Below are 25,628 nucleotides of genomic sequence, written 5' to 3'. Positions count from 1 at the left end.
CTTTTTACTGTGGAAAAGTGAAGTATCTTATCATTTCTTAGAAACCTGGATGCTGAAATTAGTCAATATTAAGATATTATACACATCCTGAGTGACGCCTGATTTAAGATTTTGAATAGCTATTCATGTAAGTTGACTTTTCTGTGCATTTGTATCGGGGAGGATCCAGTTCAGGTTGATGTCCTGGGAACCAGTGAGGCTCTCGCTTAAATCCTGAGGGAACCAAAAAAGGGAAGGGAAGACACATGAAAACGGTCAACAATGAGGAGTTTTAGAAACTGATCTTGCTCCTATTTCTAGGGAATAGACAGTAAGTTCTGTTAAAATTGAAGAAAAAAACCTGTTTACTCATTCATTTAGTTATTCGCTTTTTTTTTTTTTTTTTTTGAGATGGTGTTTCACTCTGTCACTCAGGCAGGAGTGCAGTGGCTTGATTTCTGCTCACTGAAACCTCTACCTCTCAGGTTCAAGTGATTCTCCTGCCTCAGCCTCATGAGTAGCTGGGACTACAGGCATGAGCCACCACACCCAGCTAATTTTTGTATTTTTTAAGCAGAGATGGGGTGTCACCATGCTGGCCAGGCTGGTCTCGAACTCCTGACCTGAAGTGATCCTCCTGCCTCAGCCTCACAACGTGCTGGGGGTTACGCGTGTGAGCCACTGCGCCCAGCCTCACTTACTCACCTATTCAATTTACTTTTATTTGAGTTCCTTCTATGTGCCAGTCACTGAGTTGGGTTCTGAAAATGTAAGAATTAGAAAAAACAGTACACGTACTATGCGTTGAAAGTGGCATTTTGTTGTTGTAGCTTGTATCATATGTTGTTTCAAAGTAGTGTCCAAACTGGAAAGAAAAATTAACAGACTAAGAATCTGGAAGTCTACAGTTAACATCAGGAAATAAACATCAATATGTCATGAATTCTCATGGACTGTCATATTTTAGATGGACTGAGGTCTATGGTGTTAGTCTATATCTGTCTAACTTTCATATCTTTTGTATGTTTGCTTGTTTAGGAGAGATTTAAGCGCAAGACTCAGATAAATGACAAGTCTAGATAGGCAAGGGCCAGGGGAAAAGCTAGCCTAAGTCAGAAGACGTTATAAATTTCCGTAGATGAAGAGATACAGTTCAAACAGAAGTAAGAGAAAAAGAGGACTGCCCTTCCTTTTGAAACCTTACAGATAATAAAATATTCAACTTGACAGTAAAGTGGCATAGGTGGTTCAGCTGCAGACTGTTCCTCTGTCCCAAACACTTCACTGAAAACTGAGAGATCACTGCACCGGAAGTTACTATATACCTGCATTTCAAATGGCCATTGCATTTCTTTTGCCAACAAAAGGAAACAAACAAACGAAAAAGAGAAAGTTAGAGTACCTGGGAAGGCAAGGGTTTGGGCTGCACGATATTCCTCAGGTCATATCTTTCCTGGTTCCAGTTGCCCATCAGGGTATGGTTCGAATAGGCATTCTCATTAGTGGTGCATCTCCATCCGTACTGGAAAAACTTGGACATATTATTCCAATCTGTCCACACTTCACCATGGCCATCTGCATTAATGATGCTGCCACAATGTGGGTTCGTGAGGAAACAGGCGAGGTCCTGTCTCTGGGAAAAGACAAGAATAGAAAAGCTTATTGCATAAACCAGAGAAGAGAAAAAGCACCCTTTCCCACCCTTGTTTTACATAGCCAGGTAAAACATAAGCACACCCTACTAATGATCCAAGCTTTGTTATGGTTCTCTTTCTTCCTAAGTCCTGGAACCCTTTGATCTATTCTCTCAATCAGCAACAGCGGATGACTACATGGATTAAATCCATACTGCACCCCAGGCCTCGTGAAAAGACAGGAAAAATTTCCGTATTCCCAATACAATATGGAGAATTAGCTAAATTTTTAGGTAATTTTGAGATGTAGGCATTTAGGGACTAAGGGCACTGCTACAGTCAAAGAGAACAGAAAGAAGTGAGAGTTGAATAACTAGATAACACAATAAATGAGTAATAAAAGATCATTTCCCTCCTGCTAGCTCAAGTGATGCCTCCCCTGAAGTTAGCGCCTCTTTCCTTTTATCTCACATAAAACTTTATCTTCTTATCTTTCCCTGTATTTATAACTTTCTACCATACATTAGAGTTCTTTAAGTCTGCATTATATCTCCTATACTGAGCTGTATGCCCCTTAAGGACAGGATCTGTTTTATTCATTATTGTACCGTCCTTCTGCCTATTCTCCCAGTCAATCTGGTTTGCATATACCAGAAGATCAATGTCTGATTTCATTTTTTTTGTAAGGTAAAAGCTCAATCTTTCTTTTTTCCCCAAAATGTGAGTCTGGCCCCCTGGTTTAGGAACAAGGTGATACCTTTCCTGAAGAAGAGTAACTTGATGCTGAGTAGGTTGAGCCGTTTGAAGATTTCTTATGAGAGTGACAGAAATCTTCACTTGGCTGTTCCATGTTCTTTAAAGATGCAGACAAACCTGAATTTCTCAGTTCTCCAAGCAAAGAAAGATTCACCCAGATTATCATGGGCAAGTGGCCATGATTTGGAAGTCACCACCCACTTGCCTTTCCACAGGCAGAAACAAAGCCAATAATGCATCATTGAAGGATGACATCCCAGGTAACTACCCTCACACCATCTGCCTTTGTGAAGACAGGTGCATGCACTGATGTTACCAAACAACATGATGGCCAGAGTAGCTGGTCCCATGAAGTCCAACGGGCCTGGTATTCATACTGGAGATCTAGGTGTAACTGTCCTAGGGCTGGAATGACAGACACCACCATCCACTCAGTTGTCCAAGCCAGAAGCCTGGGGCTTATCTTTGACTCTGACTTGTCTTTAATATTCATCCAGTCACTAGGTCTTGTTGATTTTTGAATCAGACCGCTACCCTCCATTCCCACTGCCAAATTTCAATTCAAATCACTGTCAGCTTTGTCTCCATTATTGCAGCTGCCTCTTGTCTTATCCTGCCATCAGCCTTGTTCCTCTCCAAACCTTTCTCCACAGGAAAGCAGAATTTTTCAAAATGAAAGTATAATTGCATCATCATCTTATTTAAAATCTTTCAGTGGTTTTCGACTGTTTTCAGAGTAAGGTTCAGCCTGTTAAAATGGCTTACAACAGAACAGAGAACCAAATATAGCATGTTCTTGTTATCATAAGGGGTCCTGATCCAGACCCCAAGAGACACAAGAAAGAACTTAAGGTGAGTCTATAAAGCGTAAGGAACTTTATTAAAAAAGTAAAGGAATAAAGAATGGCTACTCCATATGCAGAGCAGCCCTGAGGGCAGCCGGTTGCCCATTTTTATGATTGTTGATTATACGCTAAACAAGGGGTGGATTAATTCATACCTCCCCTTTTTAGACCACATAGGGTAACTTCCTGACGTTTCCATGGCATTTGTAAACTGGCATGGCACTGGTGGGAGCGTAGCAGTGAGGATGAACAGAGGTCAGTCTCATCGCCATCTTGGTTTTGGTGGATTTTAGCTGGCTTCTTTACTGCAACCTGTTTTATCAGCAAGGTGTTTATGACCTGTATCTTGTGCTGAGCTATCTCACCCTGTGACTAAGAATGCCTTAACTTACTGGGAACGCAGCCCAGGTCTTAGCCTTATTTACCTAGCCCCTATTCAAGATGGAGTTGCTCTGTTATAAATACCTCTGACATTCTCACTTATAAGTGGGACCTAAACATGGAAACAACAGATGCCGCAGACTACTAACTAGAGTGGGGAGGGGGGTGGTGTGGGTTGAAAAACTATCTATTAGGTGCCATATACCCATATAACAAACCCGCAACCTAACTGGGTGCAATATATCCACGTAACAAACTTGTACATGTACCCCCATATATAAATAAAAGCTGATTTTTTTTAAAAGGCTTACAATGCTCCCTGTGACCTGGCCCCTGCCTAACTCTTCAGTCTCATCTGTTACTCTCCCTCCAACTGTGTTTCAGCCCAATTCAACTATTCTGTTTCTCCATCAAGCTTTTGCATATATTGTTCTTTCTGCCTCTTCACGCCTCTTAACCCAGTTAAGATGTACTTTTACCCTCTTAGCTTTCAACTCGGGTTCACTTCATCCAAGGACTCTCACCTACTTCGCCCAAAAACCTGGTAACGTTCTCCTTCTGTGTGCTCCCATTGCACACTGAATCACTCCACGCATAGCACACACCCTGCCATACCAGAGTTGCCTCTTTTGCTCTGTGCATTCCCCACCAGACTGCAGGCTCATTGAAATCATAGGCCACATCTTGTTCATCCATATATCATAACCACCCTCACAGTGACCTGGCACGCAATAGACACTCAATAATCTCTCTTGAATGAATAGAAGATAGGAGATTTAAGCACCTGGAGGAGAAATTTTGAGCAGCAGAGACACTGGGAGGCAGCCATTTCGGACGAGGTGAAAAAAGTTTCAAAACCTTCTGCGTCAAAAGCACGTGAGACACAGTCCAATCTCTCCTTGGCCTCAGCCCCGCCCCGTTTCTTTCACTCAGAACTCGCCTCACCCCTTGTGACTGCTTGTGACCTCACGCAGGTGTGATGAAGTCGCTCAAGGCCATGCTTGGGCTAAAGGCACTATGATCTTCCCGAGGGGCTGAAAGAGCGAGGGGACAGGAAAGTGGGCGTCTTGCTTTTGCATTCATAGTTATTATCCTCCCAAGGAGTCGGTGCACCCGTTCGTCTAGACAACCAGGCGCCAAGGGTGCCTCATCAACTAGTGACGAGTGAAGAGGGGGCGGGCAGAGATCCGCGAAGGAAGTGACGTAAAACGAGCGCCACAGAGAACGCGAGCCGGGAGTCCGTGGAGGCCATGGCCCCTCGGCGCCTCCTGTTGGTTGGGGAGGGGAATTTCTCCTTCGCCGCCGCTCTGAGCGAAACCCTGGATCAGAACACTCGTCTTATCGCCACCTGCCTCCAGCGCCCGGCCGAGTTGACCGGGGATCCAGTGGCCCGGGAGAATCTGCGGTACCTGCGCGAGCGAGGTAGCAAGCCCGCCCCTCTGCGAAGCCCGGCCCAGCGGCTGGCGCGTCCCAAAGTGGAAAGGGTGGGGGCGTGGGGATGTAACCCACGTGGAGACTGTTCTTGATCGTCCCACGGACATTCGCATAAAGCCGGCTTTGTGCCCAGACTTCGGCTGGTCTGCACGGTTTAAGTTAGGAAGAGTTTTTCTGTTCCATGCCTTAAGGCGTCCTCCTATCTCTATTTTGCGCCCCTAAACTATCTTTTCCAGGTATTGATGTACGTTTCGGTGTGGACTGCACCCAGCTGGCAGATGTCTTTGAACTGCACGACAGAGAATTTAATCAAATTTATTTCAACTTTCCGCATTGTGGACGCAAAGCTGGCGTAGCTAAGAACAGGGAACTGCTTGCCAAGTTTTTCCAAAGGTGAGGAAAGGAGTGCCCTCACAAGGAAAATGTTTAAGATGTCCATAACATAGTTACTGTACCCAAACATAAGGCACACGTGCAAGCTACTATGATATGTTTAGAAAATATAAAACCTCAAAGGAACCCTCAATTTAGTTGGAAAAACATATATAAACCCTAAATGCTAAATGAAAGTACAAATAGTGTACTCTTGGGTGTGTAAAAGAGGATCATTTATTTTTGACAGTGCAAAATAATGAGAGCCATATAGTCTAATGGCTAAGAACGTTCACTTAGAAGCCGGAGTGCCTGGATTCAAATCCCAGCCCACCACTTAACAGTTGTTATTTTTTTATTTTTATTTTTTTTGAGACAGAGTCTCGCTCTGTCGCCCAGGGGGGAGTGCAGTGGCGCAATCTCGGCTCACTGCAAGCTCTGCCTCCATTCTCCTGCCTTAGCCTCCCAAGTAGCTGGGAGTATAAGCGCCCGCCACCACGCCCGGCTAATTTTTTGTATTTTTAGTGGAGACGGGGGTTTCACCGTGGTAGCCAGGATGCTCTCGATCTCCTGACCTCGTGATCCGCCCTCCTCGGCCTCCCAAAGTGCTGGGATTACAGGCATGAGCCACCACGCCTGGCCAACAGCTGTTATTTTAAGCAAGCTTACTTAATCTTTACGTGCTTCTGTGTTCTCAAGTGTAAACTAGGGATATTAATAGTAACTAATTGGGCCAGGCGCGGTGGCTCACGCCTGTAATCCCAGCAGTTTGGGAGGCGGAGGTGAGCAGATCACCTGAGGTCAGGAGATCAAGACCATCCTGGCTACCATGGTGAAACCCGTCTCTACTAAAAATACAAAAAATTAGCCAGGCATGGTGGCATGCGCCTGTAATCACAGCTACTTGGGAGGCTGAGGCAGGAGAATCACTTGAACTTGGGAAGTGGAGGTTGCAGTGAGCTGAGATTGTGCCACTGCACTCCAGCCTGGGCAACAGAGCAAGACTCCATCTCAAAAAAAAAAAAAAAAAAGTAACAGCCTCATGAAATTATTGTGAACTGAAAACAATGCTCTACATGATTATACCACAAGTCATGATACTATTGGAGGTGTCCGAGGGGGCACAGCTGTCAATAAACTTTTGACAGAGGCAGTATTTTAAACTAGTATTTGAATTTCAGGAGGGCAATGAAAAGAACTTTCTAAATGGGAAGAAACAGCCTAAGCAGTGAATCATATATAGAAACTGTGCAGATATTGACCTTTCTGTGACATATGCATGAACAACACAAATGCAAAGCAGACCCTGGTCAGCCAATAGTACCAGTTAGTGTGTTGAACATTTAATTTACATTTGTATTTACTTCCAGCTACTTTCTTTGCATTTTTTGAGGTCTAACAGATTTTTGCACATAGGCATGATTGGATTTTAATTATTTCACAGGCAAACCATGTGTATGTTGCCAACTCCTGTGGTAATTTCCACTTGTTTATGATAATTAGTTAGTGTTTCTTTTCTCCCTATTAGCTGTGCAGATGTTCTTGCAGAGGAAGGAGAAGTCCATGTGGCATTATGTAGAGGACAAGGTGGAACTCCTGCGGATAAGCCCCAGAGAGAATGGCACAACAGTTGGCAAGTGGTTGCCATGGCAGCCCTGGGGGGACTCATTTTAAGTGACATATATCCATTCAGCTGTAAGGCTGTGCCAGGGTACAAGTGCACTGGATATAGGTAGGTAATAGCATAGGTCTAAGCCTTCTGCTTTTTCATCTCTCTCACTAATGATAACAAAATCTCATAAACAGACTCATAGGCCCTGCCAATTAACTGATTCAGTCTGTAAAAATACTTGCTTATTTTAATAATGACAGATTTCATATTGGTGTCTATTTTGCCAGGAGTCAAGATAAGTCCTTTCATGTAGAAGGTGCTTTGAACCATGTCTTCACCAGGAGCTTACCTTTTGAAGTTTCTCAACCCAGAATCTTCAGGATCAAAGTGGGTAACCAGTGGTTTTCCTTTCCAGAACCAGAAGCACTTGTAGGAAAGTTGAACAGGTAACCATTATTTTGCTGGAAATCACTTCCATCTCCAGTTGTATCCTGATTGTCTTGATGGCAACCATATATTGAATGGATGGTACATAAATTGTTAGTGATGTGGGTGCTATGTTTATTTGTCAGCCTGGCCTCCTTAAGCATCTCTGGAATTAAAAATGGTCACATTTGCTGATATATTGTAGCGATGGTGGCTGTCAGAGTTCTGAAATACACCTGTTTCTCCTTATGGTAGATGATTTCTCTGTTTCCTTTCAAGATCAATTTAAGGATAATTCTTTTCTGTCCAGCTATTTGTATTTTTAATTCTAGCTACGTTATAATTATTTACTATCTTAAGTTAGAAAAGTTATTTTTGTGTGTGTTTAAACAGGGGTTTCCTGGAAGCACCTTCATGTCATCCTATCAAAACCATAAATGAGAAACTCATTGCTGAATTAGGCAAAGCTTTTCCTCTAAAAAGGCTGAAGTGTTCCTTCCCTTTGCTGCCACAGGAAGATGCCAGTGTTCTTCCTTTCTGGAATTGTGACTTTCTATCAGCTGCTTTTTGGATTAGTCTCCATGAAGATAACTCAAATTCTGAGTCCCTGACTGGTGGGACATCACAAGATGTGGAAGACTTTCTAGTGTCATTTTCAGAACTTAGCCTTCCCAAGAATCCTGGAAGAGATGGTAAAGAAGAAGCTTGTGAAGGAACCTGTGGCCAGGCCAAGGTCTGCCTTAGACCTTCTCTCCTAGTGCATGTTCAGGATGTCATCGAAGTACGAGACTTCCTCTCAGGTTCTCTGCACATCCTCAGTGGACCTGTCTTTCAGAAGTGCCACATTCTGCCTTTCACAATGCCAGCATTTCATGAGACTTTATTTATCCTTGGGTTTAATCAAAATCTGAAGGATGGCTGTCTTCAATCACTGCTGGATCACCTGAAGGGCATTCTGGATAGCCTGCTAACCCAGACATTGCTGGAGAGCTCTAAGCTGAGCAGTTTAGTCGAATTTGTCCTTCAATCAAATGGAAAGGATTATACGATTCATGTGAAGACTCACAATTTTAGCCCAGATTGTACTGAGGATCTAATTATTGGGTCTGTTACCACATCTGCCACTAGTGTTATACATAAAGACCAGTGTTTTGTGTTTGTGTCTATGAACTTGGACTTACTAGCCATGCTTGTCTGGTGTATCTCTGACTGGAGAATGTTGTGGACGTTTGATAACCGTTTCCTGAAAAATTTTGTCCCTGGGAAAATAGAACCCTTCAAAAGTCATTCTCTGTATCCTCCATGTTATGTGCATGATATTAGTTTTTGGATAGATGAGAAGAAAGGATTTGATGAACTAGAGTTTCACACTGTGGCCCGAGCAGTGTCCCAGGACACTGTTATATCCATACAGTTTCTTAGCCGTTTTCAACATCCAAAGACTCAACAGGTCAGTCTCTGCTATAGATTGACCTACCAGACCTGTGACAAGGCCCTCACCCAGCAGCAAGTAGCATCAATGCAGTCCCAGTTTAGGAAGGAGATTCAACAACGCCTATATGTTATACCTCGATAGTTTAGTAAATCCTTTTCTGCAGTGTGATCCTTCATTGTGGGGGATGTGGAGGAAAATAACCAACTTGTAACCAGTAGTCCTTTCTGGATTCTTTTTTTGTAAAATCTTTCACTTTGTGACCATAGCTACTGTTTGTTGATCTTTTCTTTTTTTTTTTTTTTTTGAGACAGAGTCTTGCTGTGTCGCCCAGGTGGGAGTGCAGTGGCAGTGGCGTGATCTTGGCTCACTACAGGCTCCACCTCCCAGGTTCATGCCATTCTCCTGCCTCAGCCTCCTGAGTAGCTGGGACTGTAGGCATCCCCCACCACGCTGGCTAATTTTTTTTTTTTTTTTTTTTTGTATTTTTAGTAGAGAAGGAGTTTCACCATGTTAGCCAGGATGGTCAGGATGGTCTTGATCTCCTGGCCTCGTGATCCACCCGCCTCGGCCTCCCAAAGTGCTGGGATTATAGGCATGAGCCACCGTGCCCGGCCTACTGTTGGTTGATCTTAAAAGATACCATGACTCTATCACTGAAACTTATAGATTATAATGTGATTGGTGACATTTGGAGTTGTGTAATATTTTGGTCCTGAGAAGTGACTAAAACAATAAACAAAACAGCATGTTGTACTTTAGATGCTCTATTGCTGAAGAGGCAGTAGAACTTAGGTGTCTCATCAAATATAAATATGTTTTCCACACTGTCAATTACTCTTCCCTGAACTTTGTTGTATCATTTCATTAAATCACCTTATGAGAGTAGTTTTTGGAGTCAGACTAACATTTATTAGCTTGGTAAGTTGCAAATATTCCACATTAGTTTTGGTATTATTATCATCATCATCATTTTAATTCTGTGGTTGAAAGTCATGGAACTAATAAAGTGTTAGATTTAGGGTTAACATTTGGGTCTGTTTGACTCTAAAGCCCATGTTCTTTCTGCCACTTTCTGTTACTTCTTCCTTAGTCTTTAACAGTAATTCAACTGTGATTAAACTTTGCCTCTCTAGATTTTGGGGCCTTCTATTGTAAGTATCTCTAAGGGACACTGGAAAATTAACTTAGCCTAGGATTCTGCAGAATGCGGTATTCTAATGTGAAGTAATGTATGTTCCTGTTAATAGTTAGGCTCCACATTTGGGATTATATTCTGTGAGGGACATGACTGTCTTATTTATTCTTGGAGAAAAGCATTTGGGAAGGCAAGAATGGAAGAACAGAGACAAATTAGGAGGTTATTGCAGTGATGCAAACGAGATAATGATGACCTGGACCAAGGTGGTAAAATGTTGGGTTGGATAATATTTGGAAGGACTTGCTGATGAATTAAACATTCATGTGTGGGTGAGAAAGGTTTGGGGTTAGAGAAATAAAGGGATTAAGTAGGACTCCTAGGTTTTTGATCTGAATACTTAGAAGACTGGAACTGTCATTAACTGGGATGGAAACACTGCCATAGGAGTAAGTTTGGGGTGTGGGATAAAGAATCAAGGGATCTCTTATGGACACATCTATTGCTGAGCTCTCCACATAGACTATTTTGCTAATTGATGGCAGGTAATGTGATTTATCCCTTTCTTCTATCCTCAACAGTGCTTGGTACATGGATGAGGTAGTGTTTGAGCTGGATCTTAAAAAAGGTCAGGAATGTGAAGAGAGAATTGTTAGGCAAGTAGGGTGTGCATTTCAGGCAGAGGACATCCATGAACAGAGATACAGATAAGGGAGCATTTGGGGGCACTTTCTAGGCTAGTTAGCTGGAATGTAAAGTGTGCATAGGAAAGTAGTGGGAGATAAGATTGGAAAGGTAAGTTGGGGCTGGAGTTCATGGAAGACCAAATGCTAGAATAAGGAGTTAGCACTTTATTTGGTAGGCAATAGGAAAAAATCCAGTGATTTTTTATTAAGGAAGTGACACAGAGTAGTGCTTTGCAAAATTAACTGGATAACGTTGCACAGGATGAATTTGAGATGAGCAATCTCTGTGAAGATGCTATTGTGTCAGTCCTAGGTAGACGGGTAGAGAGGGACCTGCATTAGAGTTAAATGAAAAGGAGGAGATGGGTATATGAGATACAGTTAGGCTGGGTGCAGTGGCTCACGCCTATAATCCCAGCATTCTGGGAGGCTGAGGCAAGTGGATCACTTAAGGCCAGGAGTTCCAGACCAGCCTGGCCAACATGACGAAACCTAATCTCTACTAAATATACAAAAATTAGCCAGCGTGGTGGCACATGTCAGTAGTCCCCGCCACTAGGGAGGCTGAGGCATGACAATCTCTTGAACCGGGGGAGCAGAGGTTGCAGTAAACTGAGATTGTGCCACTGCACTCCAGCCTGGGTGACCAAGGAAGACTCTGCCTCCAAAAAAAAAAAAAAAGATAGCTAAGCTGGATATTTGAACTTGAACTTGGTAACTAATGACTGACTGCATGTGTGAATTAAGCAATATGATCAATCTCCATTTTCAATACTTGGGAATTTTTAGTAGGAAATCACAACCTTCTGAGACCATGTCAAGGTTAGCATTCCCTCTATCAGTTTGTCCCAGTTACTGGCATGGAGCTCCACAGGGTAGGATATAGCTCTGTGATTAGGGGAGTGGATAGAATGTCAGGATTAGATGAATGACCCCAAAGATATGGGGGTCACAGGTATGATATCATCAATATGCCAGTATAAAAACGATTGTAGGAAATGAAGACCTTTCGCCCAACCTGGTGGGAAGAGCATGGGCTTTCTGGTAAGATAGTCCTGGGCTGGAATATAGCTCCACCATTTACTAGCTCCAAGTTTATTTAGTTTCCTGATCAATAAAAGAAGGTTGTTGTACTAAGTTTAAAAAGGATAAAATACGTTAAACGCCTACCAAAATGCCGTAGTAGCGATGACAGTGATGGACGTCTGGTTTAGTTTGCCGCACAGAATTTCATCAGTCTACATTCTGCCATTACCGGTTTGTCTCTCTGAAGCAGTTTTTAGCAACAGGCTGTCTCTGACACTCTCACCAAAATACAGAGAAGGCAAAATGTTAAAAATGACATTTTAAGGACCTTTAGTAGATAGCTGCGCTATGATATTTAACTGAATACTTCACATCTTACTATGTAGATTCCTTTAATCACTGTTTTTTCATTTAAATAGGGGGGCTGAGGTGATTTTTTTTTCTTTTTTTTTTTTGAGAATGGAGAATGCTGAAAAGTGACGGAAAATAGGGTTGGAGGGAGGTAGGAATGGCCAGAATTAGAAGCAGGTGGATGGGACAGCCCTGATGAAGAAACTCAAGGCTCAGGTTCTATTTCTTCGCTACTCGGGGATCTGCCCCAATTGGCCCAGTAACACTATAATTTAGTCTTTTCTGCGCATGTCAAGATCTTTTGTCCCTCGGCGGACACCGTTTGCCAGTCAAAGCTATGTCTCCGCGCTCACCGACTTCATAGGGTTCCGAATTCTGTCTTTTTTCCCCAAGCTTGCCATGGCTAGTCGAGGGGCTCGGCAGCGCCTGAAGGGCAGCGGGGGCAGCAGTGGGGATACGGCCCCGGCTGCGGACAAGCTGCGGGAGCTGCTGGGCAGCCGAGAGGCGGGCGGCGCGGAGCACAGGACTGAGTATGTGTGCGGCGCGGTAGGGGCGTGGCCGGCCGGCGGGCGGCGCGGTTCGGGGCTGCCCCCGGGAGGGTCTTATCAGTGGCGCGCGGGGCTCCGACAGGCCTGGCCTCCCCGCCGGAGGCCTGAGCTCCCTCTTCAGCTAGGTCATATTACTCTTCCTGGGCGGTTCAGCATTCAGTCTTCGCCCACCTTAGATCCCTCCACTGCGGGTTCCCCTCTCTTGTAAAATCGTCTTGGAGTGCGGATCTGTGATGCTCTCGGGCCAGGCCTAGAATGGGCATAGCCTCTGTGGGAGATGTTGACAGGATCAAGAGTATATACCTTTTACGGCTGTTCCTCACAGCTCCTTTTATTCTGCCTCAAGTCCCAACCCTTTACTGGGCCCATCCAACCCGCCACCACCTCTTCCCAAACCCCGGAGGCTGCAGGTTGGAACTGCATTAAGGGAGCTGTCAACATATGGAATTGGAGTAGGCTATGTACCTAGCACCTAGGTTTCTATCTGAACATAAGGGTGAATGAATAAAGCCATGAAAAGCAATGACTTTGTTAAGAAAAGAAAGAAAAGGAGAATGACAGCTTTGTGGCCTTAAATGAGTGATTAGTTGACTTGAGATAAATGGAGTGTCATAAATGCATTGAGCTAAAGTGTATGAGTTAATTTATGCCTTAAAAGCAGGAAGTGGAAGGAATGATTGAGTGATTAAAGTCAATTCTTCAGAAGGCCGAGGCAGGAGGATTACTTGAGCCGAAGAGTTTAAGTCCAGCCTGAGCAACATAGCAAGACCCTGTCATAAAATTTTTTTCTTAAACATCTGAATTCTTTATTCATTTTACTGAGAGAGAACAACTAGCCATTCACCTTTTTAGGTGAATAACTTAAGTGCTTTGATGTCCCTTGTTCTTTTTGTCCTCTCTTTCTAGATTTAGGTCTTCTGATTAGCAGGTCCTTCCTGACATGATTTTCTTTTTTTTTTTTTTTTGCTTTTGAGCAGGTTATCTGGGAACAAAGCAGGACAAGTCTGGGCACCTGAAGGATCTACTGCTTTCAAGTGTCTGCTTTCAGCAAGGTTATGTGCTGCTCTCCTGAGCAACATCTCTGACTGTGATGAAACATTCAACTATTGGGAGCCAGTAGGTGATTTCTTTAGTTTTCTCTTTTTGTTCTTGATTTTGCAGCATAGATGTTATTACGAATCGAGAGATAAATAATATACAAGTGTTACTCCTAGTAAAATAGCTGTATTTTCTTTAAAAAACAAAACAAAACAAAAAACAAAATAAAAAAAACAGGCCTGGCACGGTAGCTAACGCCTGTAATCCCAGTACTTTGGGAGGCCGAGGCTGGTGAATTACCTGAGATCGGGAGTTTGAGACCAACCTGACCAACATTGTGAAACCCTGTCTCTACTGAAAATACAGAAATTAGCTGGGCGTGGTGGTGGGCACCTGTAGTCCCAGCTGCTCGGGAGGCTGAGGCAGGAGAAACGCTTGATCACGGGAGGCGGAGTTTACAGGGAGCTGAAAGCACACCATTGCGCTCCAGCCTGGGCGACAGAGCGAGACTCCGTCTCAGAAAAAAAACCAAAAAACAGAAATGGGGACTCATTATGTCACTGAGGCTGATATTGAACTTGAGTGATCCTCTCACCTTGCTTCCAAAGTGTTAGGATTACAGGCGTGAGCCACTGGGCCTGGCCAGTAACATGTTTTCACTTTTGTGTTCTAAGCAGATGATTTACTTGCTATTGAAGGCTATAGGGAATTTAGCTGGTTTACACCAAGGTCTAATTTATAATTTTCTTTTTTTTTAAATGAAAATAATACCTGGAGATAGTTTTTAAAGTTAACAAATACTGAAATACCTAAAGGAAAAACAGTAGCTTTCTATTCCGCTTCTCATGTCCAAATCCTACTTTCCAGAGGCAACCACTTTTTTTCACTTTCTTTTTTTTTTTTTCCTAGACGGAGTCTCGCTCTGTCGCCCAGGCTGGAGTGCAGTGGCCGGATCTCAGCTCACTGCAAGCTCCGCCTCCCGGGTTCACGCCATTTTCCTCTCCCGAGTAGCTGGGACTACAGGCCCCCGCCACATCGTCTGGCTAGTTTTTTTGTATTTTTTTAGTAGAGATGGAGTTTCACCGTGTTAGCCAGGATGGTCTCGATCTCCTGACCTCGTGATCCACCCATCTCGGCCTCCCAAAGTGCTGGGATTACAGGCTTGAGCCACCATGCCCGGCCTTTTTTTCACTTTTTAAGTTATGTCTTATAGTTACCAAAATAGTGTTACTAAATAGTATGTTTTTATTGCTATTTCTTGATTTACACATTACCTGTTGACTTCTATTATAGAAAATTCAAAGGTAAAATTTTCTGATCACATTTTGAATTAGAAAAATGAAGGAAGAATGTTAAGTGTAGGTTGTTTAAGGAAAATATATAATTTAGAGGTTTTCTGTTTTGGCTAACGAGTGTTGAGAAAAAATAAGTAGAAGGTAAAATTCAAGCTTTCAGTGTTGACCAAACAGCAATCTTGTAAAATGTATAATGTCTTAATATTTAAAATATTATATCATTTTGATTCCTTTTTTATCCATCAATTGCAAATCGCCTAGGCTGGAGTGCAGTGGCATGATCTGGGTTCACTGCAACCTCTGCCTCCTGGGCTCAACTGATTCTCCTGCCTCAGCCTCCCAAGTAGCTGGGACTACAGGCATGCACCACCATACCATGCTAATATATTTATATATATATTTTTTGTAGATATGGGGTTTTGCTGTGTTGCCTAGGCTGGTCTTTAACTATGGGGCTCAAGCAACCTGCCTGCCTTGCCCTCCCAAAGTGCTGGGGTTATAGGTGTGAGGCACCATGCCTGGCCTGCCTTTGTATTTAATATTTGTGCTCAGAAACTTCACTTGCATCTGCTTAACAGAGATTTTTGGCCAATATAACCCTGAATCTATCTGTTTTGTATTTTTAGACACACTACCTCATCTATGGGGAAGGGTTTCAGACTTGGGAATATTCCCCAGCATATGCCATTCGCTCCTATGCTTACCTGTTGCTTCATGCCTGGCCAGCTGCATTTCATGCAAGAATTCTACAAACTAATAAGGTAAGGGCAGACCAACCTGGAAGCAATCACAATCTATCAAGAGGTGAGTCTCTGATATAGTTTTGAGAAAAGGACAAAATAGATTAGAAGTTAAAAGGGAATTTTTTTTGAAGAAGAATCATTTATTCACCTTTCAACAAGCATTAATGGAACAACTTTTATTTGGTAGACACTGTATTAAGGCTGTGGCTATAACAATAACTAAGCCCCTGACTTAATGAAACTTGTGGTTTAATGGAGAAGAGGAATGTTGAACAAATCATTCTAAATATGATGGGTCTTATGGAGGAAAAGTACAATGTACAATGGAATAGCATATTAGGAAGGTCTAATTTAAGTAGAGTGCTGAGAAATAATTAGGTGTTAACTGGGACCTAACCTGATTAGTTTTCAGAAATGTGACTATGATGCATCTTGGTGTGGATTTCTTTGGGTTTGTCCTGTTTGGAGTTTATTCAGCTTCTTGAATCTTTAGGCTTATTCCTTTTGCCAAATTTGGAAAGGTTTTAGTTTTTATTTTTTTGAATACTTTTTCAGCCCTGTTCTTTTTCCTTTTCTTGTAGAACTTTGATGATGTGAATGTCAGATCTTTTGTTATTAGTCCCCCAGGTCTCTGAGACTCTGTTTTCAATTTATTTTCTCTCTATTGTTCACATTGAGTAATTTCTGTTCTTCTGTCTTCCACTTCACTGATTCTTTCCTCTGTCCCCTCTTCCAATGTGGACCCCATCCATTGCATTTTTAGTTTGTTCTATGTATTTTTTCAGTTTTAAAATTTCCATTCGGTATTTCTTTATATCTTCTAATTTTTTTTACTGAGACTTTCTCCTTTTCATTTGCTTCAAGCATATTCTTAATTGTTCACTGAAATATTTTTACGAAGCCTGCTTTAAATTTTGTCAGATAATTCTAACACCTCTGTCACCTTGGTGTTGGAATCTGTGGATGGACTGTTTTCATTCAGTTTGAGATCTTCCTGGGTCTTGGTATGACAGGTCATTTTCAGTTGAAAGCTGGACATTTTAGGTGTTGCATGATGAGATTCTGGATTATTCATGGGCTCAGCATGCTTTCTTTGCAGTTTTGTGCTCCTTGGATCTTATTTAAGCCTTCTGTTTTAGCTTGCTTCTTTTGATACTACTTCCCACTAACCCAGCAGGAAAAGAGCATTAGTGGGAAGTTTCTACCTTGTTACTGCCAAGTGGAGGTAGAACTCGAGGTTCCCTACCAGGCCTCCACTGACATCTGAGGAAGGGGGTCCTTTTTGTTATTGCTGGGCAAGAGTAGGAGGTCTCACTCCCTACTAGGCCTCCACTGATACCACCTTACAGGTAGAGTCCAAGCATCTTGACAGATTGAAGTTGAGTGTGGAAGTCCAGGCTCCTGAGTGGTTGCCACTAACACCAAGATGAAGGAGAGGCTCATTACTACCAATGGGGATGAAAGTCCTGGCTTCCTACCAGACCTCTGATGCATGGGTAGGAGTGGGTATTTCTCCAGGGTATTTGTCCTGAATGGAGTAGTTATTGTCTAAAAGTTTTTGTCATGCTAGACTACCTTTTCTTTGGTCCTTTGGCTACACAGCAGACCTTGGTTGGGTTGTTTTTGTCTTCTGTGCCCATTGGCATTTTCAGTTGCCAGCTTTTCATGCCTAGAATATACCAAGCAAAAAGAAAACCCATGGAATTTACCACTGTGTTGTTCCTCATGTCCTGAAGTCTGTAGCCAGGCTGCTTTCTTCTCTCCACCTTCAGAGTCTTCTTAGGTTGATTTTAAATAGATTGTCCAGAGTTTCTGGTGGTTTTTTTGGTTGTTTTAAATAGAGTGTCCAGGAATAGGGGAAAAGTCCATTTTCCATGAAGCAGAAATCCCTAATTAGAGAACTGAAGGATAAGTAGGAGTTGTCTAGGTAAGGGAAGAGTGGGGATGCAGGAGAAAGTTGGGAATAGTCTTCTAGACTGATGGCCCTGAGGCTGGGAAGAAGGACAGCATGACTTTCTTGTATAAACAGGTTTGACACTTGGAAGAGGGAATGGTGGAATAGATTAGATGAGACTGAGAATTAAGAAGACGGCAGATTTCTACAAGACCTGATAGGATCTATTAAGGTATCAGACTGTTGTTCTTCTCCCCACAAGTCTGTTGCGTGAAGCCACTTTCAGAAAGGTAGCACCTGCAGAAAGTGACAAAAATACTGTCCCTCCCTTCCACATCCAGTATCTCATTTCTGTTTTTTTTTGGAACGAAGTCTCACTCTGTCGCCCGGGCTGGAGTGCAGTGGTGCGATCTCAGGTCACAGCAACCTCCATTTCCCGGATTCAAGTGATTATCCTGCCTCAGCTTCCTGAGTGACTGGGATTACAAGCTTGAGCCACCATGTCTGGCTAATTTTTTTGTATTTTTAGTAGAGACAGGGTTTCACCATGTTGGCCAGTTTGGTCTCAAACTCCTGACCTCCAGTGATCTGCCTGCCTTGGACTCCCAAAGTGTTGGGATTATGGGCGTGAGCCACTGCACCTGGCCTCATTTCTGGTTTTTTTTTTTTTTTTTTTTTGAACTTGTCAAAGGAAAGATAATAAAGGGTGAAGGGCTCAGTAGAAAACTAACAATGTGCTATGTAGAAGGTTTTCATTTCCACTTGGATATCTACTATCACTTCAAATTTTACATGTTCAACACAGAATTCTTCCTCTTCTCTAATCCTCTTACATCACTGATGTGCACAGCAAGTGAAATGGAAAACAAGATTTCTCTTCTTCTCTTGTTCTTACTTCCGATCTCCTTTTTCCCAGCCACCCGGCAAAGGGGAATTGTAGCTTAGAGAGTCTGAGCCCCAGCATCATAACGCTGAGTAGAGAAGGATGGTTGTTTCTGAGAGATAGTGTGGTAACAATTGGCACCTCTGGTGATAACTGCCTTCTCAATCTCTTGCTACCCCAACTGAAAGCACCTTTGTATTGTATCTTCTATGGACCTGTTTGTGAATTTCTCTGAAGTATACACTCAGGAGTGAGATCCCACACATAGACCCATGGGCTTACTGAATCTCAGAGTTCTGCCAGATTGCTCTCCAGATGGCTGTACAATTTTATGTTCTCTGCTGCAGTACTCCAGGCTCCATCTTCCTCTCCTGAGCCTTTCTCATGTATGTGAGATGCTTCTCATTTTAATTGAATTTCTCTGATTATTAGTGAAGAGGAGCATTTCTTCATACATTTATTACTAATTTAGAGCTTCCTTTCTGTGAATTACACATTCACATCCTTTGCCTATTTTTCTGTTGGGTTTTCTATTTTATTCTTCCAATTTGTAGACATTCTCAGTAGTAACCCCGTATAGGTTTTAGATATTGCATATATTTTCTCTTACCTTTATTACCTTTGTCTGTGGTCCTTTGTTGAACAGTAATCTTTAATTCAATATGGTCAAACCAATCCATTTTCTCTTGTGATTGGTGGATTTTGGGTCTTTGTAAAAGAAATCCTCCTTCACCACAGGTCATAGAGATATTCTTCTGTATTTTCTCCAATTAACTTTTTTTTTGTTTGTTTTTGAGATGGAGTCTCGCTCTGTCACCCACTGGAGTGCAGTGGTGCGATCTCGGCTCACTTCAGCCTCTGCCTCCCAGGTTCAAGCGATTCTCCTGCCTCAGCCTCCCCAGTAGCTGGGACTACAAGCATGTGCCACCACATCCAGCTAATTTGTGTATTTTTAGTAGAGATAGGGCTTTGCCATGTTAGCCGGTCTGGTCTCAAACTCCTGAACTCAGGTGATCCACCCACCTCAGCCTCCCAAAATGCTAGGATTCAATTAGCTTTTATTTTTATCTTTTACATATAAGGCTTTAATCATTTGAAGTTTATTTTTATAAATTGTGGAAAGATCCAGCTTTATTTTTTGCTGTATGGTGAACTGGATTTTCTAGCACCATCTACCAAATAACCCACCTTTTTCCTTCTGATTCGTAATACCACCTCTGTCATTCACCTCAGTCCCATATGTATATGGGTTGTTTCTGTTGTCCATTCGTTGTCATTGGTCAGTTTATTACCATATTGCTTTTATTATTATGGCTTTGTAATGTATGTCAGTATCTGGTGAATGAATTTCTTACTTTGTCCTTTTTCAAATTTGTATTTTAAAAATCATTTTAGAATCAGTTTGCCCCTCACCCAAATTCTGCTAGGTTTTGATTAGAGTTGTACTAAATTTACCTATTATTTTGAGAATGAATTATTTTATTTTATTTATTTTATTTTATTATATTCTTTTATTTTATTTTTTGAGACAGGGCCTTGCTCTTCTTCCCAGGCTGGAGTGCAGTGCTGCAGTAATAACTTACTGCAGCCTCGAACTCCTGGGCTCAAGGAATCCTTCCACTTCAGCCTCTTGAGTACATGGTACTCTTGGGCACAGGTACATGCCACCATATCCAGCTAATTTTTAATTTTTTGTAGACTTGGAGCCTCGCTATATTGTCCATGCTGGTCTTCAATTCCTGGCCTCAAGCACACGCCTTGCCCCAGCCTCCCAAAGGGTTGGGATTACAGGCCACTGCACTCAGCAGAATTAACACTTTTACAGTGTTAAGTCATTCTGTCCCTAAAATGATACATGTATGCATTTAGTCAAGCTCTCTGTGTCTTTTAATAAATTTTTTTACACTTGAGCTTAGCCAAAAGGCCAAGAAGCAAAAATACAGTTTTTTAAAGTATTCATTTCAGTCTTGTGAAGTCTAATAGGTTAACGCCTAGATTCTTTGTGTTTTTTGTTGTTATCATAAATGGTATCTTGTTTTCTGTTACTTTTTGCTGGCATATAGGAGCACAGTTGTTTTTGTATTTTGATCTTAATACCGAATGTCTTGCTAAATTTCCTCATTAGTGTCAGTGGTTTGTCAGGTGAAGCTTTTGGGTTCTCTTTCATCTTCGTATGTTAAGTTTAGTTTCTTCTATTCTGTTACCTCATTTCATTTTTGTGTCATTTTGCTCTGACTAGGACTTCCAGTTGAATATTAGCAGGGATGGTGGTGGTGATGTTTGTCCTGCTTTCAAACAGGATTCTTACATTAATTCATGTTAAATTTTAACTTTCTAAATGTGTATATGTACTCTCTCCAATTAGATGACGAGTCCTTAAATGTAGACACTTTGTACTAAAATTATCTGTGTTCCTAATAGCATCTAGAATAGTGCTCAGTATATAGTAAGTAGGTTTCCAGTCTATTTTTATTAAATTAATGAATGAATCTGGGCATTTACAGGATCACTGTATTCAAGTTTTTTTTTGGAACTTTTTGCTTATAATGAAAATGGAAGGTATTTTCTACATTATATGCACTTATATTAATCATACTGTATATTTTTTGTTTGTTTGTTTGTTTTTGAGACAGAGTCTCGCTCTGTTGCCCAGGCTGGAGTGCAGTGGCATGATCTTGGCTCACTGCAACCTCCAACTCCCAGGTTCAAGTAAGTCTCTTGCCTCAGCCTCCCGAGTAGCTGGGGTTACAGACGCCCGCCACCATGCATGGCTAATTTTTTTGTATTTTTAGTAGAGATGGGGTTTCATCAGGTTGGCCAGGCTGGTCTCGAACTCCTGACCTCAGGTGATCCGCCCTCCTTGGCCTCCCAAAGTGTTGAGATTACAGACATGAGCCACCGTGCCCGGCCAGTTATAATATATATTAAGTAGTGTTTATGTTCTGAGAAATTCAGTGCTCTTATCCATATGGTATTCTGTAGTATAAAGCTGTTCAGTATAACCCATATTTTATTATTTTTATTTTTTAAATTGATTGTTGTCAATTATAAAATTAATAAAACCACATTACAGAACTTTGGAAGATAGGAGGAAAAATACTCACCTAAATCTACCAGGCTGTTATAGCTACTTTTACCATTTTATTACATTTCTTTCCAGTCTTTCCATATGCATATAGTGTCCATAGCTGTATCTGATGTATAAGTAATATTGTATTGTACATTTTCACTTAATATTTTGTCATAATCACCACCTGATGTATTATGGTTGTTGAAGAAGTGCTTGTTGAATGAATGAGCATTATATTGCAAGAATGTTTTCACTGTCTTCGTAACCATAAATTTTAATATCTGTATAATTGTCCATGAGCTAGATGTAGCCTAGTTTATTTAATCATTTCCCTATAATTGGATATTTTGTAATTTTTGAAACAGGTTTTACTAAAACTGCAATTAACATTTTTGTGAATAGAGCTCCACCTCCCAACCCCCACCAGCTGGAGTGATAGAAGTAGGTATACTGCTACTGAGTCAAGGGATATGAAAACTCTTGATCCATGTTGCTTTTCAAAAGAATTATACCAATTTACAGTGTTACTGACAATAAATAAGAGTGGTTCATGTTTACGAGTTTTTCTTGCTCATATCTGTGACTTCTGTTTTCTTTTTCTGGGTTTCTTTCAGATTCTTGTGTTTTACTTTTTGCGATGTCTTCTGGCTTTTGTGAGCTGTATTTGTGAACTTTACTTTTACAAGTGAGTATAAAAACTTTGCTTCTAAAAATGCTATGAGGAAACCCATTATTGCATAGATTATCTCTTGTGATAGTCTAGGCAGTGATTAGAAATAGAAAATACTTTGCCGGGTGTGGTGGCTCACATCTGTAATCCCAGCACTTTGGGAGGCCAAGGCAGGTGGATCACCTGAGGTTGGGAGTTCAAGACCAGCCTGACCAACATGGAGAAATCCCATCTCTACTAAAAATACAAAATTAGCCGGGTGTGGTGGTGCATGCCTGTAATCCCAGCTACTCAGGAGGCTGAGGCAGGAGAATCACTTGAGCTCGGGAGGTGGAGGTTGTGATGAGCCGAGATTGTGCCATTGCACTCCAGCCTGGGCAACAAGAGTGAAACTCCATCTCAAAAAAAAAAAAAAAAGAAAAGAAATAGAACACACTTTCCTTCTAGCTCCTGATATATATATCATATATATATATATATATTTTTTTTTTTCTGAGAAAGAAAACTTTTTTTTTCATACTGAGTTTTATTGTGTGCTGCTGCCAGTGTAGATAAAACAATTACCCTTGTGAAATAGAAATTCATGAAAATTCAGAGGTAGATATTAAAGACTGATGAAAGTATAAGTTTGTATAGTAGGGCACATGTGCTACAGGGATAAGCTTTAGTACAGGCTTCAAATTTAGCTCTATTTTGAATATCCACTGGATCGTAAGAAGTGGTTTGGGAAACTTGAAAGATTCATTTTACTACAAAAAAGAACAGATTTTCTGGGGTCTGAAGGGATTTGTACTTGAAGATACTCTAGTCAGCAGAGGGTCGTGTTGAACATTCTGCAGACAGAATTGTTTCAAGTCTGCAGCTGCCTGGGAAACTTTTATGCAGCTGACTCTGGCCTCCAGCGGGGCTGTTGAACCACTTTCTCCATAGTGGCGATGCTGGAAGAGTCAGACATGGTGTCCGCATGGGTTGGTGGGTCATGGGTCAGCAGGGCCTGTCTGAAAACTTCTTGCTTTTATTTATTTTTCTCTTCTTTTTATTTTTTTAATTTTTATTTTTATTTCAATAGTTTTCGTGGTACAGGTGGGTTTTGGTCATAGGAATAAGTTCTTTAGTGGTGATTTCTGAGATTTTGATGAACCCATCACCTGTAGCTCCTGATATTAAATCTGAAATGTGACTTCTTGTTTGAAACCAACAGTTGAAGAGGAACGCTATACTTCTAATTATCGTTTTTTTTCCTGAGGTCATAAATACCATATCCTTATATTGTTCATTTTAATTCTGTTAAAAACTACCTAACTGGTCTTTACTTGATAGGATTTAGTAGAACCCTACTTTCGGTCCTAAGATACAGGATCGTGATTTGCCTCTGCCCTACAGCTTAGTTGATAAACTACTCCCAGTGTGGGATATCACTGCTCTTATTTGCACCCAATATATTGTCTTTCACCAAGTACCTATCAGTTGATTGAATATTAGTTGGGACTATTAAGCATTTAAGTGTCCCGGTAATAAAAATAGCCACCTTTTTTACATGATTAACTAACAAACGTCTTATTTTAATAGTGCTTTAGTAATATATTTAAAGGTATTTGGACTTAGTGATCATTATTAAAAGTCTTCCCACAGCTAAAAATGTCAGATTTTAAAAAATCTTTAGCCTTGACTCCGAGTGGAGTGGAGGGAAAAAAAGTAAAGCTAGTACTGCCTTTGAGAATTGTAACCATAAATTGGTCTTCATATGGGTTTGGGCCTGAATTCAAATTATCTACGTGGTCTTTCAAGCCCTAAACTGAGAACTTATTTTATTATATTTTATTTATTTTATTTTTGAGACTGTCGCCCAGGCTGGAGTGCAGTGGTGTGATCTCGGCTCACTGCAACCTCCGCCTCCTGGGTTCAAGCGATTCTCCTGTCTCAGCCTCCTGAGTAACTGGGACTACAGGTGCACACCACCATGCCTGGCTAATTTTTTGTACCTTTAGTAGAGATGGGATTTTACCATGTCTCGATCTCCTGACCTCGTGATCTGCCCGCCTCGGCCTCCCAAAGTGCTGGAATTACAGGTGTGAGACACCAGGCCCAGCCGAGAATTTATTTTAAATTGTTCTGGGTTGGTAGTGCCACTGGCATCTGGCAAAAATTTCTCTAGAGAAATGGACCCTTAATCCAAGTGTCTGAAAATTACCAGAGATAAAGTTCTAATGAACAAGAAATTATAATAAAAATAAATCAGAGCACAGAAGGGAGCAAAACATTATGAATAGAATGTTGACCTGAAAAACTTCATTTCTCGGGAAATAGGAATATAAAATGAGTATATTTAACATTTTCAAACAAATAAAAGGACCGAAAACATGAACAAGAAACGAGATGACCAAATAAATTTTTAAAAAATCAGAACTTACAAGAATCATATAAAATGTAATACTATATAATATCAATAATATGTATATAATATTTATAGTTAAAACTCAGTAGATAAACAGCAGATTAGACATTCTGATGAGTAAACTAGTAAATTAGAAGATTGATTTTAATAAATTACTCAAAATGCAGTACAGAGAGACCAAAAAAAAGGTAATATAGAAGAGGTTAAGAAATGTGTGAACCACAGCTGGGTGCAGTGGCTCATGCATGTAATCCCAGCACTTTGGGAGGCTGAGGCAGGTGGATCACTTGAGGTCAGGAGCCCGAGACCAGCCTGCCCAACATGGTGAAACCTCATCTCTACTAAAAATACAAAAATCAGCCAGGCGTGGTGGTGCATGCCTGTAGCCCCAGCTACTTGGGTGGTAGAGGCACAAGAATCACTTGAACTCAAGAGATGGAAGTTGCAGTGAGCCAAGATCATGCCATTGCACTCCAGCCTGGGCAACAGAGAGAGACTCTCTCTCAAAAAAAAAAAAAAGAAAAAAAGAAATGTGTAAGCCAAAGTTGAAAGAACTGATATACATCTAATCAGATTGTAGAAGGAGATGATAGAATGGGGAGAGGCAATATTCAGAGTATTAATAGCTGAGAATTTTCCAGAAATCATGGGAAAAAAAAGATGCTAATCCATAGATTTAGTAAACCTAACATATCCCAAGCTAGATACAAAAAAAATTAGTGAAACTGTGTAAAACAGTAGAGACAAAGAAAAATATTTTAAAAGTTGTCAGAGAACTAATAGAATACCTACAAAGGAGTGTTAGGCAGTTACACTGACAGAAGACTTTTTAACAGCCAGAAGACCAAAAAAGAATATCTTCAAAGTGCTGAGAGAAAAGAACTCTCATCTTAGAATTGTATATTAGGTTAAGCCATCTTTTAAGACCAAAAGCTAAATACAGACTTTTCAGTTAAAAAAAAATGAGAGAGAGAAAGGAAAAAAGAAACGAAGAAGCCTATAATCCCAATGCTTTGGGAG

At 41.3% G+C, this 25,628-nt stretch overlaps 3 protein-coding genes across 6 annotated transcripts in view; 2 read left to right on the top strand and 1 right to left on the bottom strand.

Annotated features, from left to right (window-relative positions):
• LOC105501011 (chromosome unknown open reading frame, human C11orf1) lies at positions 1-5,035 on the bottom strand. 3 transcript variants are annotated; one of them, XM_011926722.1, is made up of 4 exons: positions 4,380-5,035; positions 1,382-1,612; positions 778-844; positions 1-213 (listed from the first exon to the last, which is right to left on the bottom strand). In XM_011926722.1, the coding sequence occupies exons 1-4, from the start codon at positions 4,422-4,424 to the stop codon at positions 104-106; spliced, it is 453 nt and encodes a 150-aa protein (XP_011782112.1). In that variant the 5' UTR covers positions 4,425-5,035; the 3' UTR covers positions 1-103. The 3 variants fall into 3 exon arrangements, with proteins under 3 accessions (XP_011782112.1, XP_011782111.1, XP_011782113.1); XM_011926721.1 differs by lacking the exon at positions 4,380-5,035 and adding an exon at positions 2,371-3,204; XM_011926723.1 differs by lacking the exon at positions 778-844.
• Positions 4,195-9,899, top strand: FDXACB1 (ferredoxin-fold anticodon binding domain containing 1). Its single transcript, XM_011926724.1, has 5 exons — positions 4,195-5,017; positions 5,266-5,422; positions 6,930-7,133; positions 7,301-7,459; positions 7,833-9,899. The coding sequence occupies exons 1-5, from the start codon at positions 4,846-4,848 to the stop codon at positions 9,013-9,015; spliced, it is 1,875 nt and encodes a 624-aa protein (XP_011782114.1). The 5' UTR covers positions 4,195-4,845; the 3' UTR covers positions 9,016-9,899.
• Positions 9,900-12,366: 2,467 nt separating this feature from the next.
• Positions 12,367-25,628, top strand: part of ALG9 (ALG9, alpha-1,2-mannosyltransferase) — a 91,618-nt gene continuing 78,356 nt past the window's right edge. For both annotated transcript variants that reach the window (XM_011926720.1, XM_011926719.1), the window contains exons 1-4: positions 12,367-12,602; positions 13,598-13,736; positions 15,580-15,714; positions 22,158-22,228. In XM_011926720.1, coding sequence (XP_011782110.1) covers positions 12,472-12,602; positions 13,598-13,736; positions 15,580-15,714; positions 22,158-22,228 — 476 coding nt within the window. In that variant the 5' untranslated portion in view covers positions 12,367-12,471. The remainder of the gene's footprint in view (positions 12,603-13,597; positions 13,737-15,579; positions 15,715-22,157; positions 22,229-25,628) is intronic.

This window comes from Colobus angolensis, unplaced genomic scaffold, assembly GCF_000951035.1.
Source record: "Colobus angolensis palliatus isolate OR3802 unplaced genomic scaffold, Cang.pa_1.0 Scaffold7, whole genome shotgun sequence".
Taxonomy (NCBI): domain Eukaryota; kingdom Metazoa; phylum Chordata; class Mammalia; order Primates; family Cercopithecidae; genus Colobus; species Colobus angolensis.
This window is presented reverse-complemented; position numbering and strand designations above follow the sequence as displayed.

Excerpts from the sequence above, each read along its gene's own strand:
- LOC105501011 (XM_011926721.1), bottom strand. The coding sequence starts at position 2,535 with ATGATAATCTGGGTGAATCTTTCTTTGCTTGGAGAACTGAGAAATTCA. Across the intron at positions 845-1,381 it reads CCAAACCCTTGCCTTCCCAG|TTTGGACACTACTTTGAAAC; the intron begins GTACTCTAACTT and ends TTTTCTTTCCAG. Across the intron at positions 214-777 it reads AATGCCACTTTCAACGCATA|GATTTAAGCGAGAGCCTCAC; the intron begins GTACGTGTACTG and ends TGGTTCCCTCAG.
- FDXACB1 (XM_011926724.1), top strand. The coding sequence starts at position 4,846 with ATGGCCCCTCGGCGCCTCCTGTTGGTTGGGGAGGGGAATTTCTCCTTC. Across the intron at positions 5,423-6,929 it reads CTTGCCAAGTTTTTCCAAAG|CTGTGCAGATGTTCTTGCAG; the intron begins GTGAGGAAAGGA and ends TCTCCCTATTAG. Across the intron at positions 7,460-7,832 it reads CTTGTAGGAAAGTTGAACAG|GGGTTTCCTGGAAGCACCTT; the intron begins GTAACCATTATT and ends GTGTTTAAACAG.